The 14,661-nt window shown below is 39.5% G+C and overlaps 1 protein-coding gene across 1 annotated transcript in view; it reads right to left on the bottom strand.

The window, feature by feature from the left end:
* Positions 1-14,661, bottom strand: part of PXDN (peroxidasin) — a 139,255-nt gene that overhangs the window by 56,991 nt on the left and 67,603 nt on the right. The window contains exons 8-12 of the mRNA XM_045011683.1: positions 11,166-11,283; positions 9,907-10,076; positions 7,888-8,160; positions 6,331-6,447; positions 4,464-4,622 (exon numbers count right to left, since the gene is read on the bottom strand). Of these exons, the coding sequence (XP_044867618.1) occupies positions 4,464-4,622; positions 6,331-6,447; positions 7,888-8,160; positions 9,907-10,076; positions 11,166-11,283 (837 nt within the window). The remainder of the gene's footprint in view (positions 1-4,463; positions 4,623-6,330; positions 6,448-7,887; positions 8,161-9,906; positions 10,077-11,165; positions 11,284-14,661) is intronic.

Genomic DNA, 14,661 nt, shown 5'->3' with positions numbered 1-14,661 from the left:
GGAAATGGGCAGAGGAGTCTGTGCCATCTCATCCAGACACTGAAATGTCAAAAGTGCTGAGAAATGGAGAAAATGGGAGCTGTGCTTTTGACATATAAAGTGGTATGTAATGCTAAGTAAAAAATCAGGTGCCAGGTGTCTCAAACAGGCACCCAAAACTAATGGATATGTTTGACCTACATCTCTGTGTGCCCCTGTTCCCCATGTGCAAAATGGGGATAATAATACTCCCTCATCTCACAGAGATTTGACAAAAATAAATTCATTAATATTTGTGAAGCCCTCTGTCATAAACAGATAGTTAAGGGTTAAGGTCTGTTTTACCTGTAAAGGGTTAACATGTAGTACCTGGTGACCACCTGACCAGAGGACCAATCAGAGATAAGATTTTTTCAAATCTCTGTGGAGGGAAGCCTTTGTCTGTGAGAGAACTGTTTTTGGATCTAACAGAGGACAGTCATGTCTCCAAGTTCTCCTGGAGTAGTTTCTACTAATTAATAGTGAGTATTAATTAGAAAGGCGAATTAGTCTTATGATTTGATTTCTACATTTGCAATTGTGTGTTTGCTAAAGGAAATGCTTTATTCCTGTTTGCTGATATTGCTTTTACTGAGAAAAGGGGGAGAGGGGATTCTCTCTTTCCTCCTTGTCCTGCAGGATTAAACCTTGATTTCTCTTGCTTAACAGAATTCACTGGCTGATGGGGTGGGCCCTCTGTGCTAACAGCTATTAGCAAGTCTTTCTTCTCCCTGCCAGCCAAGTAATTTGCATTAACACAGACACTAGCTTTTAACTTCTTAGCTGCTATGGATTCCACGGCTGGACTTTGTCTTACAGAGATACCACACCAATTCAAAGGGTCTGAGGGTGAGAGCTGGCTTGCTCTCCCCTGCCTCCTCAAGCATTCAGCCATAAAACTGTTCTGCTTTGAAACACCAGTAACTGAATCTGTCCTCAGAGAATCCCCTCTCCCCCTTTTCTCAGTAAAAGCAATATCAGCAAACAGGAATAAAGCATTTCCTTTAGCAAACACACAATTGCAAATGTAGAAATCAAATCATAAGACTAATTCGCCTTTCTAATTAATACTCACTATTAATTAGTAGAAACTACTCCAGGAGAACTTGGAGACATGACTGTCCTCTGTTAGATCCAAAAACAGTTCTCTCACAGACAAAGGCTTCCCTCCACAGAGATTTGAAAAAATCTTATCTCTGATTGGTCCTCTGGTCAGGTGGTCACCAGGTACTACATGTTAACCCTTTACAGGTAAAACAGACCTTAACCCTTAACTATCTGTTTATGACACCCTCAGATACTATAATGATGAGCACCACAGAACAGCTCAGGTAAAAAGGAGTAATTCTGTCTGCAGAACAGGGTTTAAATAGCATACCACAATTAAGGCATGGGGCAACATATTGAACAATGAGGGGAAAACAAAATTTTGAGTAACTTCTCATTAAGTGAGCACCATCCATTCTGTTGCACAGGCAACTTTTTGTGGCACTTTCTAACTTATGTGATTGACTTTGCAATCTAAATAATATTCTTTTAACATAGGTTCTTGAATGTAATATTTTGTATAAATTCAGCAACATTTAGATTTAACTTTAATTAATGAGTTCAGTCAATGAACATACATTTTTAGTCCTGCAGCTTCTGTCCTTGTCCACTCTAGATTCCTCACTGAGATCAGTATTGGTTTTTTTAGCTGAAGTCAATGGGTATTTTCCCTGAGCAATGACTGAACTCAATTAGATTAAACATGTAATTCGAAAGCATTTTCAGCTAGTAATATTACTTGAAACACTGATATGTCAACACAGAGGATCAAGTACAAAACACAAACTAAAATGTTCCCACTTAATCCTTAGAGGCAGCTTATGAAAAAAGAAAAAAAAAGAAAAAAAATGGGAAATGGACAACATTTTTCATGTTGTTTGATTTTCTGTTTCAGGAATGACACTAAATACTATGGGAAGGCCATCTTTCCTTTGCTCTGGGAACAGAAAATTTTGGGGTTCTGGCCACCATGAAAAAACACATAGCCTAATTAGTTACACATGTACAGCAGTCTTATGGGAAACACACGCAGAAGAAAGGCAAAATTTTCACAACACAAAAATACCCCACAAAATCTGAAAAAACAGTCATCCAAAGAGTAAATCTCCCTCCACAAAAAAAAAAAAATCAGAAAAATGTCTCAAAGACAGCAGCATTTTCTTCAAACAAAAGTACTCTGACATAAATACTGGTCAGCTTCTGACCTTTTCATTTATTAAGCAAACAGTAAGGAAAACCGGAAGCTAAAAATACACGTCGTCAGAATTTATGAACTAGGAATCCAGAATGAGTAGCAAAGTTTCCAGCTGACAAAAAAAAAATCCTATTCTGTTAGGCTCTGAGCCAACAAAGCACATAAACACATGCATAACTATAAGCATGTGAGCTTTCCTGTTGATTTCAGTCAAGATCACAGTCCTATTGAGCTAGATGTTGAACAAACAGAGACAATTGAGTTCTTTATCTCTGCTACCCATTGAATTATGGGACTACTCACATGTCCATAGTTAAGCATGTATTTAAGGGATTTGCTGGACAAGGTTCTAAGCTAAAACAATGAGGAGTCCGGTGGCACCTTAAAAACTAACAGATTTATTTGGGCATAAGCTTTCGTGGGTAAAAAAACCCACTTCTTCAGATGCATGGAGTGAAAATTACAGATGCAGGCATAAATATATTGACACATGAAGAGAAGAGAGTTAGCTTACAAGTGGAGAACCAGTGCTGACAGGGCCCCACAGTATGCCAACATTTTTATGGCTGACTTAGGACAATGCTTCCTTAGCTCTCATCCCCTAGAGCCCCTCCTCTACCTGTGTTACACTGATATCTTCATCATATGAACCCATGGGAAGGAGGCTCTTGAAGAATTCCACCTGGATTTCAACAATTTCCACCCCACCATCAACCTCAGCCTGGACCAGTCCACACAAGAGATCCACTTGTGTAAATAAGTGATGGTCACATAAACACCACCCTATACTGGAAACCTACTGACCACTATACTTACCTACATGCCTCCAGCTTTCATCCAGGACACATCACACGATCCGCTGTCTACAGCCAAGCCCTAAAATACAACCTAATTTGCTCCAATCCCTCAAACAGAGACAAACACCTAAACGATCTTTAGCAAGCATTCTTAAAACGGTAATACCCACCTGGGGAAGTGAGGAAAGAGATTGACAGAGCAAGACAGGTACCTAGAAGTCACCCAAAATGCTGTCCTACAGGACAGGCCCAACAAGAAAAACAACAGAAAACCACTGGCCATCACATGCAGCCCTCAGCTAAAACCTCTCCAGCACATCATCAAGGATCTACCACCTATCCTGGAAAACAAACCCTCACTCTCACAGACTTTGGGAGGCAGGCCAGTCCTCGCTTACAAACAGCCCCCAAACCTGAAGCAAATACTCACCAGCAACTACACACCACACCATAGAAACACTAACCCAGGAACCAATCCCTGTAACAAACCCTGCTGCCTATTCTATCTCCATATCTACTCTAGCAACACCATCAGGAGACCCAACCACATGAGTCACACCACCAAGGGCTCATTCACCTCCACATCTACTAATGTGATATATGCCATCATGTGCCAGCAATGCCCCTGTGCCATGTAATTTGGCGAAACCGAACAATCTCTACGTAAAAGAATGAATGGATACAAATCAGACATCAGGAATGGTAACACACAAAAGCCAGTATGAGGACACTTCAATCTCCCTGGACATTCTATAAGAGATTTAAAAGTAGGCTCCCTTCGACAAAAAAAATTCAGATACAGACTTCAAAGAGAAACTGCAGAGTTACAATTCATTTGCAAATTTAACACCATTAATTTGGGCTTGAGTAGGGACTGGGAGTGGCCAGCTCACTACAAAAGCAATTTTCCCTCTCTTGGTATTGACACCTCCTCATCAATTATTGGGAGTGGACCACATCCACCTTGATTGAATTGGCCCTGTCAACACTGGTTCTCCACTTGTAAGGTAACTTCCTTCTCTTCATGTATCAGTATATTTATGCCTGCATCTGTAATGTTTAATCCATGCATCTGAAGAAGTGGGTTTTTTACCCTCAAAAGTTTATACCCAAATAAATGTTAGTCTTTAAGGTGCCACCGGACTCCTCCTTGTTTTTGTGGACACAGACTAACATGTCTCCTATTCTGATACTCATAAATATTAACTCCAACTTTCAAACATGGTTTAGAAGAGGAAAATAATAAGTCAAGCATTCCATTGAGTATTTTAACATAAGTCTAAGACCCATACTTATAAAGGTGTTTAATCGCCTAACTCCCCTTGATACTCCCTCAATAGCTGTTAAAATCTGGCCCTAAATGTACTTTTTCTGAACAGATGCAAATATGGATATAGTGAACATACCTCTAGTTTGTACTGTTAACTGTACAGCTGTTCTTTGGGATCCTACAATGTTGACGGCTTGACATTCATATTGGCCTTGGTCATGAAGAGCAACCCTGGAAATCCTCAGTGTTCCAGATGATAGTACTAGATGTCTTCTATCTACAGAGAGTTGGCTCCCTGAAACACAGCATTTGTTATTTACTAATTACAGCCATGTAAAATAAAATACTATCTATATTTCAGAGACAACCCAGAGCCATTTAGTATTTGACAAAGCCTACACAATTTTTTAAATAAAAAAGTAGGTTTCACAAAACAAATTATTTAGAAAAAATGTTTTGAAACTACTACCTACTCTCCAGAACACACACTGTGGCATGGTCTACACTACGAAATTAGGTCGGTATAACTACATTGCTCAGGGGTGTAAAAAATCCACAACCCTGGACAATGAAGTAAAGTTGACCCAATCCCTGGTATAGACAGTGTAAGGTCAATTGAAGAATTCGTCCATCAACCTAACTACCACCTCTCTGAGAGGTGGAGTACCTAAGCTGATGGGAGAACCTCTATCACATCTACTTTTTACAGCAGAAAACAGAGAAAAGCATGATATTCACACCCAAGAAGCATCAAGTCAACAAATCACTATAGGAAGTATGCAAATGGAGAACATTGTTACTTTCATGTCATCTCTTTTTTCCATCTCACCCACCTAACTATCAGAAAAAAGTGAACAGCCCTGCAGAACCGGATATATCAATGTAAAAGGAATTAAACAAAATGCACAAAAATAATGCTGAGTGCCAGTCTTGTCCACCCACCCCTGCTACCTTTCCACCATACTCTATTTTTCTTCATTGGTGGCCATTGTACATAACATTTGTTTGGAGCCACCTCAAGAAGTGGAGGAGAGGGAAAATCCATAGACACTGTCAGAGCCTCAATGATCAAGTTCTTACTAGAACTCTGCTTTATCTGCCACCACTTGCAACCTCCTGTGAGTTGCTTTTCCTGCTATAACCTCACCCTACCACTATGCTGGCACATGTTGTAGGTTGGGGTAGGCAACCTATGGCACACATGCCAAAGGCGGCACGTGAGCTGATTTTCGGTGGCACTCACACTGCCCAGGTCCTGGCCACTGGTCCGGGGGGATCTGCATTTTAATTTAATTTTAAATGAAGCTTCTCAAACATTTTAAAAACCTTGTTTACTTTACATACAACAATAGTTTAGTTATATAATATAGACATATAAAGAGACCTTCTAAAAATGTTAAAATGTATTACTGGCATGTGAAACCTTAAATTAGAGTGAATAAATGAAGACTCGGCACACCACTTCTGAAAGGTTGCCGACCCCTGTAGTAGATCTACTTACTCATCTTATGTACACTATCATTTCTATCACCCCTGAATTTGGCCTAGCATCTTTACACTACCATTCCTGAAATACAGTCCACTAGAGTGGACCCCTGTGCCCAGGCCAAGTCATATTACCTCCAGTTTGAACCTCCATTTGGTCATTTATTTTGTCAATGTCTTTAAGGGGTGGAACAGGTGCCAGTGCTAGTGGATTATAGCTCAGGATCAGTGCCAAAGTCTTTCATCTACTCCACATGAATGGAAAGAATATTTCTTGCACAAACATTTTACAGATTGCAGTTAAAGATTATCACATTATATGTTTAATCTACTTAGATTTATAACTACTAAGTGTTTTACCTTAACTGAACAACTTGATATCCTCCATCAGAGACAAAGAGGTTTTTAAGGCAATTGTATAGCAAACACATGCACATTTTCTGCTATTTCATAAGTGATTCTAAAAGGGATGTAATATTTTCAAGGTTTAAAAGTAAAACGTCTAATCAACTTCTTACCTCCTTTAGTCCAGGCAATAACAGGCTGTGGATAGCCTTGCGCTTCACAAGGGAAATCAACAGTGTGGCCCTCAATCACTACTCTGTCTTGAGGAGTGACAGTAAACTGAGGAACAGCTACAGGAGGGAGAAAAGAACACGTTAAACAACAATTGAAAGATGCTCCATTGGTTGATATTACTTATTTTCTATGTGACTTGCACAGTTCTGTGGGGACAGGGATCCTGCTAGCTCTTTTAGATTGTAAGCTCTTTGGAGCATGAATTGTCTCTTACATATATGAACAGAGCCTAGCACAATGGGGCCCTGATCTCCATTGGGATCTCTAGGCATTACTATAATACAAATAAATAATAAATCATAATCATAATAATAGATCCAAAATATGATGTACCTTAAGACTGGTATAATCAAGTAGAATATGTTCTCTGGATTCAAAATATCTTGCTTGCTTTCTTTCTTTAAAAAAATCCTCAACTAAATTATGAAGAAAACACAACGTGATCACAACCAGCCTGAGCTGCTCTTTTCTTGTAACACACACACAGTGCTTTTATACAAAAGAAAACCAATGAACGAAGTACAGGCCAGATTCTGCAGTAACACTGTAGCATTACCAATGAGAGCAGGCATTTGTTCAGTTCTCAAAATACATCCACCTGTTAGCTGATGGAAAAGTGGAACTAAACACATATGGGGAATTTGTTTTCTATAATTTGAAAAATAATTATGTATTGGTTGACACAGTTCTTGCTCTAAGGAGTTTACAATCTAAAAGAAAAAAAGTGGGAAAATATCAAAACTGATGAAGAAAGAACAAATTTAATTTTTTAAAAGATATTAGAAACCTATGAAAAAATATAACTGCTAGTATCACTACCAGCTTTAAAAACTAGCAAGTAATAGCCTATGTATAAAAGAAATGTATTGCATATAGTGTTCCGGAAAATATTTTATATTCTAGGCTATTGGCAAATTATACTGAAAATAAAGTTACTCTGATTACAATAATTTGTACTACTATAATTGCCAGTTCACAGAAGAGCTGTACAAATGATCAGGGGGCTGGAGGGATTGCTAGCTTCCATGCAGCAAATCAGTCAAAAGAAAAATGATTAGGAAAGATGGGTGACACAGAACAATACTCAGAACTCCACGTCCAGTAGTATATGCGTACATCTTTAGACATGCCAGGTGCTGCAGAAAACATTTGAGTCCCACACAAACTGGGCACTGACAGCGTGTATAAATGTGATTATATAAACAGACCAGCAGACAAAATCTTGAACAGCAGACATTTCAAAACATGAATGAGGATATAAACATTTGTGTATAATTCTTCCAAAGTTTTATTTCTAGATTAAGGGCCTGAGATTCTGCTCTCGCTGAAGTCAATGGCAAAATATTTAGAGAGGGAACAAGGTACACAATTAAAATAATGCACTTATGGTTTAATTCATTTCCAGCTTTTTAGAAAACAAAATAGAAATATGCTTCCTTTGAATTAATTTGTCGTTTTGAAAAATATAATGTCTTTCCTTGTTTAATATTACTTACCTTGCACTATGATGTAAGCAGTTGCATGGATATTATCTATACTGTTGGTTGCAAAACAGGTATACTCGCCACTATCTTCCTGGTTCACATTTTGTATATATAGGCCTCCTGAAGGAGTTATTGTGATGCGAGGATCATTTGGTAAAGGAGTTCTGTCGCCTTTTGTCCATGTGATCCGCGGTTGGGGATGGCCGGTTGCACTGCATTCCAAAGTAACACTTTCTCCAACTAATACTTCTGTATTTTGTGGGTGGATCACAAAACTTGGCCTGGCTGTCAGAAGAGAACCATGCTTAAATGTGGCTTTCATCCATTTCCAGATCTTTATAAACATCAACAGGCTAGAAGAAAAACCCTTATAAAATTGTGTTTAAGGAATTTATGAAAAAAATATCAGAGCACAAAGCACACATTAGATAATCTGTTGCTGTTTAAAAGGTTATTTTCACTAAGAAAGAAACTGATACAGAGGGGGGAAAAAACAGACAAAGTGTTTAATGCACAAAATGGGAGAATGCACAAAATGAGAGAAAAAAAGATTTAAAAAAATTTAAATAACTTCTTTCAATTATAGCAATCATAAGTGTAACTTGTGACTAAAGTAGGTACAATATTTTCAGGAATGTAATTTTTTAACTTGCTGGTGTCCCTTTAAACATATGTAATACATCTCCAGAAAACAATTCTATGGGTGAAGTTAGTGGTCATATATATGAAACACAGGCAAGACTCTGACATAGTGCTAGAAGGGGTTGTACCAAAAGTATTGTTTAGTCCTCTGCAATGCATCTCCAATGCATCTCATGATTGACCTGTACCACTTTTGCTATTCTCCATCCTGGCTCCTTCTTGAACAAAAACCAGAAACTGTTTGACTTTGTAATGTGACAAACTAGCTCATTAAGCAGGACATGCGAGTGAATAATGACAGGCACAGGGATGAATTTAAAATGTTAGGTCATAACTTTATTAAACTTAATATGGAGGAAGGCTGCTATGTGTCCCATCTCCCTGTACCACCCCTTGAAGTAGATCCAGTGCAGGGTTTACAGGTCTCCTATCACCTACCATAACTCAGGACCATACACACCCCTAAAATGGGTGGCTGAAATGGAGCAAGAGACTTAAGAAACCCTGGGCAAAGTTTTAAATGAATGATTGAGGGAAGCAAGGAGACAATTAGCTCCCATCTCCCTCTGCCTGGACAATAGGTGGCAGAGTGCCCAGGAGAAGAAGAGTCCTATGCCTGCATAGACGCCACAGTTGCCAACTTTCACACGGTAAATAAGCACCCCGACTTTCATAATAAGCCAAACATCAAGCTAATGCCATTTCAAAACAAGGCCAAAACAATCCCTAAGAACCCCAACACTCTATGTGACTAGATCCCCCCGGCGTGCAGTCTGGGACTGTGGGGGGGCCTGCTCCATCCCACTGACTCTCTCCCCCCCCAACCCCTGCTTGCCAGGAGCCCGTCAAAAAACAGAAACAACAAGCTACAAGCCAGACAAGCAACAAGCCACAAGCCAAAAACTAGCCAACAAGCAACTCACAAACCAATTAAGCCAATTTTTCTGTGTTTTTTCCACGGGTTTGGCACGTCTGATAGACTCCCCTTTTCATTCTAAAGCTGTCTGGCACCTTGTAGGTCCTATCAAGTCTTCCACCCATTAAATTGGGTGGGTGACATCGTTATTTTTGTTTGGAGCATCTGAACTCAGGTTTCTAAAGATCAGTACACTATAACAACAGAACCATTTAATTCTCTTCTTCCTTCCCTCATATACTACTAAAGATAATCTACATTATTACTCTGATTAAATGGTATAATACAACTACTACTATAATGGGTTGATAATTTCCAGGATTGCAATAACTAGATGGTGATGCAAATGAAGTTGCAAATATGCAAAGGAAGTATAAACCTGCAGTTAATGTATAAAAGCAAATGTACTTCACTGTGAAAGTGGACTTCTGATTAATAAAAAACAAACAATTCTGTATCTAAAATCTGTTTACCTGGTGACCCAAAGTATCTAAGAGTAACTTCTTGAGTTTTCACTTCTCCTGCCACATTTTTCGCCATGCACTGGTAAATACCCTGGTCTGTCTCTTGAGTATTCTGAATCATCAGAGTGCCATCATCTAGCAAGTTTAGACGGGAATCTGTTTGCATACTGAGCTCATTACTGTAAAGACAGAAATCTGCTGAACTAAATCTTTTAAATCAAAACCACAGAAAAAACATATCAAAGAACAAAAGTCTAATTGTATTAACAAACGTAACCTACAAGAATAAGTCTTTAGCGTAATAGGTCCAGGTAAGTGTAATAATAGAACTTTTAGTCTTAAATTAACAAAAAGCAGCAGAGATGAATACCAAACAGTGTGACATTTTAAAAAATGTAAACATTCCGACTTCAGAACTGAAAAGCTAGACTAATCTTAGAAGTATAAATGTTTTATACAGTTTGGAGGGAAAAACAACAAGAGTGAGTTACACACATCCATTTCCAGTTTTTTATTCAGGATATCAATTGTTCTCATTGCCAAACATCTCTAAATGTCTCAAGCCAGTGTCAATAAACCCACACCCGAATCTCTCTTATTTCTTCTTAAAACTCTTTCATATGTGGATTCTGAATACATGCTTTTGATGATTATAAAAAGGTGATAATTTCAGTGTTGAGATTTTAAAGTGAAGTTTTTTAAAAAAAGCCTATAAAATATTTTACCATCTCATGTTTAAAAGTAGCTCTCAAGTTTTCTCTTTGATTTGCTAAAGTGATATTAATTCAGGATGGAAACTGATCTTCTAGCTACAGCATAGGGACTGCAGACAGATATCACATAGTAGGTAATGAAACAATGAGTGCCCTTGAACAAAATTCACCAATATCTGCTGCACCTGCAAACTACATATTACATGCATTTATAGAATTACCTGATCTTTATATACAAAAGCCTATTACTTTAGTTAATCTAGGGTTTTGCAGGTCTCTGAAATTTTGTGGATGCAAATGCAGTTGAAAAATTGCCCATGGTATCATAGATCGGGTTCTTTATTATATAAGGCTCTTTATTATATGATTGTTATACTCTGAACTGCAAAGAAACTAAATCTAATTATAATTGCCAATATATTAATTTTTTATAATACTAATATGATGTTCTCAAGTATTTCATGTTTGTGTACATGCATGGTGAATTTCATACACCAACTAAAGCAAACATAACAAACAATTCCTTTCTTTCTCTCCTTTTTTTCCTTAACTTACTTGTTTCGAAGCCAGATAATTTCTGGTTTGGGATTGCCTTCAGCTCTGCAAGTGAAGTACACTGTATTCCCTGAGGTAACGTCCACATCCTGAGGTTCTGACGTAATTCTTGGCCTCTCTGTATCAACAATAAAAGGTATCAAGGAAAACTTGCTTGTTTTAAAACGATTAAAGTAAATCATTAAATATTTATTCCCCCCCACACACTGTATATAGATGAACATTTTTCACAAATATTTCAAGTAAAAGTACTTTATCAATCAAGATTAAACATATTTTTCTCTACACAAAATTATCACTGGTTTTCTGACCTCTCTCAAAATTTACTAGAGTCAATTTTAAAAACTAAAACATGGCTTTTGTAAATTTATATCAGATTCTGAAGCAAAGAACTTGTATATATTTAGTTTTACAGAAATCTGATTTGCATTACAAGAAAGAGCTTCCAACCAGCACAGTGACATTTAAAATTATTTATACTGGCTACTGGAATATTTTGGGGCTACAGCATGGCAAAGTATTGCAACATAAGCAACAGTAACTTTTCAGTAACAAAATTCTTCAGTGTATGTATAGACGAGTGGTTCCCAAATTGGGGTTCGCAAACCCCTGGGGGTTGGCACAAAGTTACAGGGGATTCGCCAGAAAAATTTCCCTAATGGCGGCCAGAGAACCCGGGCATGGGAGGCAGCAGGTGAGACCCAGTTGCAGGGCAGACAGCCCAAGCCCCATAGAGCGCTGAGCAGGCAGCCAGGCCCTGGTCAGTGGGGGCGCCGGCAGCCCGAGCCCGCGGAAGTTGGGTCTGGCAGCCCAAGCCCCAGCAGTATTAACAAACGTAACCTACAGTTGGGGCTAGCAGCACAAGCTCTGTGGAGCACACAGCTGCCCCCATCAGCAGGGGGGTCAGCAGCCAGAGCCCGCGGCAGTTGGGGCTGGCAGCCCGAGCTCTGCAGAAGGCGCAGCTGTGCCGCGGTCAGTGGGAGCCCGAACTCCAGCAGTCAGTGCGGGGCTGGCAGCCCGAGCCCCATGGAGAGCGGAGCTGGGCAGTTGGAGGTAGTAGCCCAAGCCCTGCCCCTATCAGCGGGGGGGGGGGGGGTCAGCAGCCAGAGCCCCTGCTGTCAGCATGAGGTCGGCAGCCCAAGCCCCATGGAACGTGGGGCTGGGCAGTTGGGGCCAGCAGCCCAGACCTCGTCACGGAGCCAGCAGCCTGAGCCCCAGGGTGGGCAGGGGGCAGCTGGGACCCCAGGGGCGCAGGTGGCAGCTCGGACTCCTGTCCTTGGCAGACGGGGGAAGTTGGGCGACATGAAGGGCAGAGTGAGCAGGGACCAGGCTGTATGTGGGAGGTGGCCCAGGCTAATTTGTCCCTCGTGGGCACCCCCTAGTGACAGCCCTGGTGTCGGAAGAAAAAGTGTTTGTATGCCAGACCAGCAGGAACCACGTTGTAGCCAGTGTAGCAGCATTAAGGTGCCTCAGTAATTCGATACTAAGTCATTCTCTCTGGAGTGCCATTTTGCAAGACACAATTGACTCATTTTCTAGTTTGTTGGTTGTTAGCATTCTCTCTTTGTTATTTTTATTAGAACTTTTGTGCACAAGTTCAATGTATAGATGGCTGAAAAAGGAAAGTGTAAAGACAGAAGAATCAGCTAGTGTTTCCTCAAGTCCACATTGTGGAAAATCTAAGTCTAATGATCATGATGGTCCTAGAAAGTCACTTAAAATAAAATAAAATAAAATAAAATATGACAATGATTATATAAAATATGCCTTTACATGCATTGGTGATCAAGAACGTCTGAAACCACTGTGTGTAACTTGTGGTAATGTTCTAGCAAACAGCAACCTCAAACCTTCTCTATTTCAGTGCCATCTAGAAACTAGGCATCCTGCACAACTTGATACGCCTGTTGATCTTTTCAAGTGAAAATTAGCTGAGAGGAAAAGTGACTTTACCAGTTTTATATCCAAAGCAAGTACTGATAATGAAAATGCACTTGAAGCGTCATACCGCGTGAGCTACTGCGTAGCAAAAGCATCAGAAGCCCATACCATGGCAGAGCGCATCATTGGTCCATTTATAAAAGACGTAATTCATTGCATGCCGGGAGAAAAGGCTGCAAAAAGGATTGACATGGTACCTTTGTCCAATAGTACGGTGTCACGAAGAATTAATGACAAGTCAAATAATGCAGAGACTACAATTGTACATAGAGTGAAAAATAGTCCATATTATGCTATACAGTTGGATGAATCAACTGATGTAGCTAATCTAGCTATTTTGCTACTGTTTGTACATTATGTGAATGAAGGTATGGTTGAAGAAGGCTTGTTGTTTTGCTGACCACTGGAAAAATGTACAACTGGAGAAGATATCTTCAATCTGACTAATGCAAATTTTCAAGAAAAGGAAATAGATTGGTCTCAATGCCTAGGCATTTGCACTGATGGGGCCACATCAATGACGGGGAAGTATACTGGATTTGTAGCTCGAACAAAAAAGGTTGCATCAAAAGTCTCTTGGAGTCATTGCAGTATCCATAGACAACAAAACACATGTCTGAGGGACTGAAGGAAGTGCTGGATAATGCAGTGAAAATGGAGAATTTCATAAAATCACGGCCAACAAATTGCAGAATATTTCACTTACTTTGTGAAGAAATGGGTAGTATACACAATTGTCTGTTGACCCATACCGAAGTTAGATGGCTCTCACGGGGCAAAATCCTTGTGCACTTGTTTGAGCTTAGAACAGAAATCCTAGTTTTTTTCAACAGCCACCTTTTCCACCTAGGCAGCTGCATGGAAAATAATGTCTGGCTCCAGAGCCTAGCTTATTTTGCAGATATTTTCTTAAGAATTAATGACCTAAATTTATCTCTTCAAGGCCTCAATATAACAGTTTTCAATGTGCAAGAGTGAGTTGAATCCACGATAAAGAAGTTGCAGTTCTGGGAAAGTTGTTTGGAAAACAATCAAACTGAGTGTTTCAGTAATCTTCATGACTTCCTGGCAGAACATAAACTTCAGTTGGATCAGTGCACTAAAACCAATATAACTGCACACTTAAAAGGACTTTCCACAACTTTCAGGGAATAATTTCCAGCTATATCAGGCAATAATGACTGGATTCACAACCCTTTTGATGATACCACTTTCTCAACACAGATATTGAACACTGAGGAAAAAGACAGGTTTCAGAGTAGCAGCCGTGTTAGTCTGTATCCGCAAAAAGAACAGGAGTACTTGTGGCACCTTAAAGACTAACAAATTTATTTTAGCATGAGCTTTCGTGAGCTGCAGCTCACTTCTTTGGATGCATAGAATGGAACACACAGACAGAGATATTTATACATACAGAGAACATGAAAAGGTGGAAGTATGCATACCAACAGGAAGAGTCTAATCAATTGAGATGAGCTATCGTCAGCAGGAGAAAAAAAACAAAAAAACAAAAACCTTCACTTCAAAAGGTTTTTTTTTCCAGTGGTTCTGGACT

This window comes from Mauremys mutica, chromosome 3 (assembly GCF_020497125.1).
Source record: "Mauremys mutica isolate MM-2020 ecotype Southern chromosome 3, ASM2049712v1, whole genome shotgun sequence".
NCBI classification, from domain to species: Eukaryota; Metazoa; Chordata; order Testudines; family Geoemydidae; genus Mauremys; species Mauremys mutica.
The sequence above is the reverse complement of the archived record's forward strand: the minus strand, read 5'-3'. Positions and strand labels throughout refer to the sequence as shown.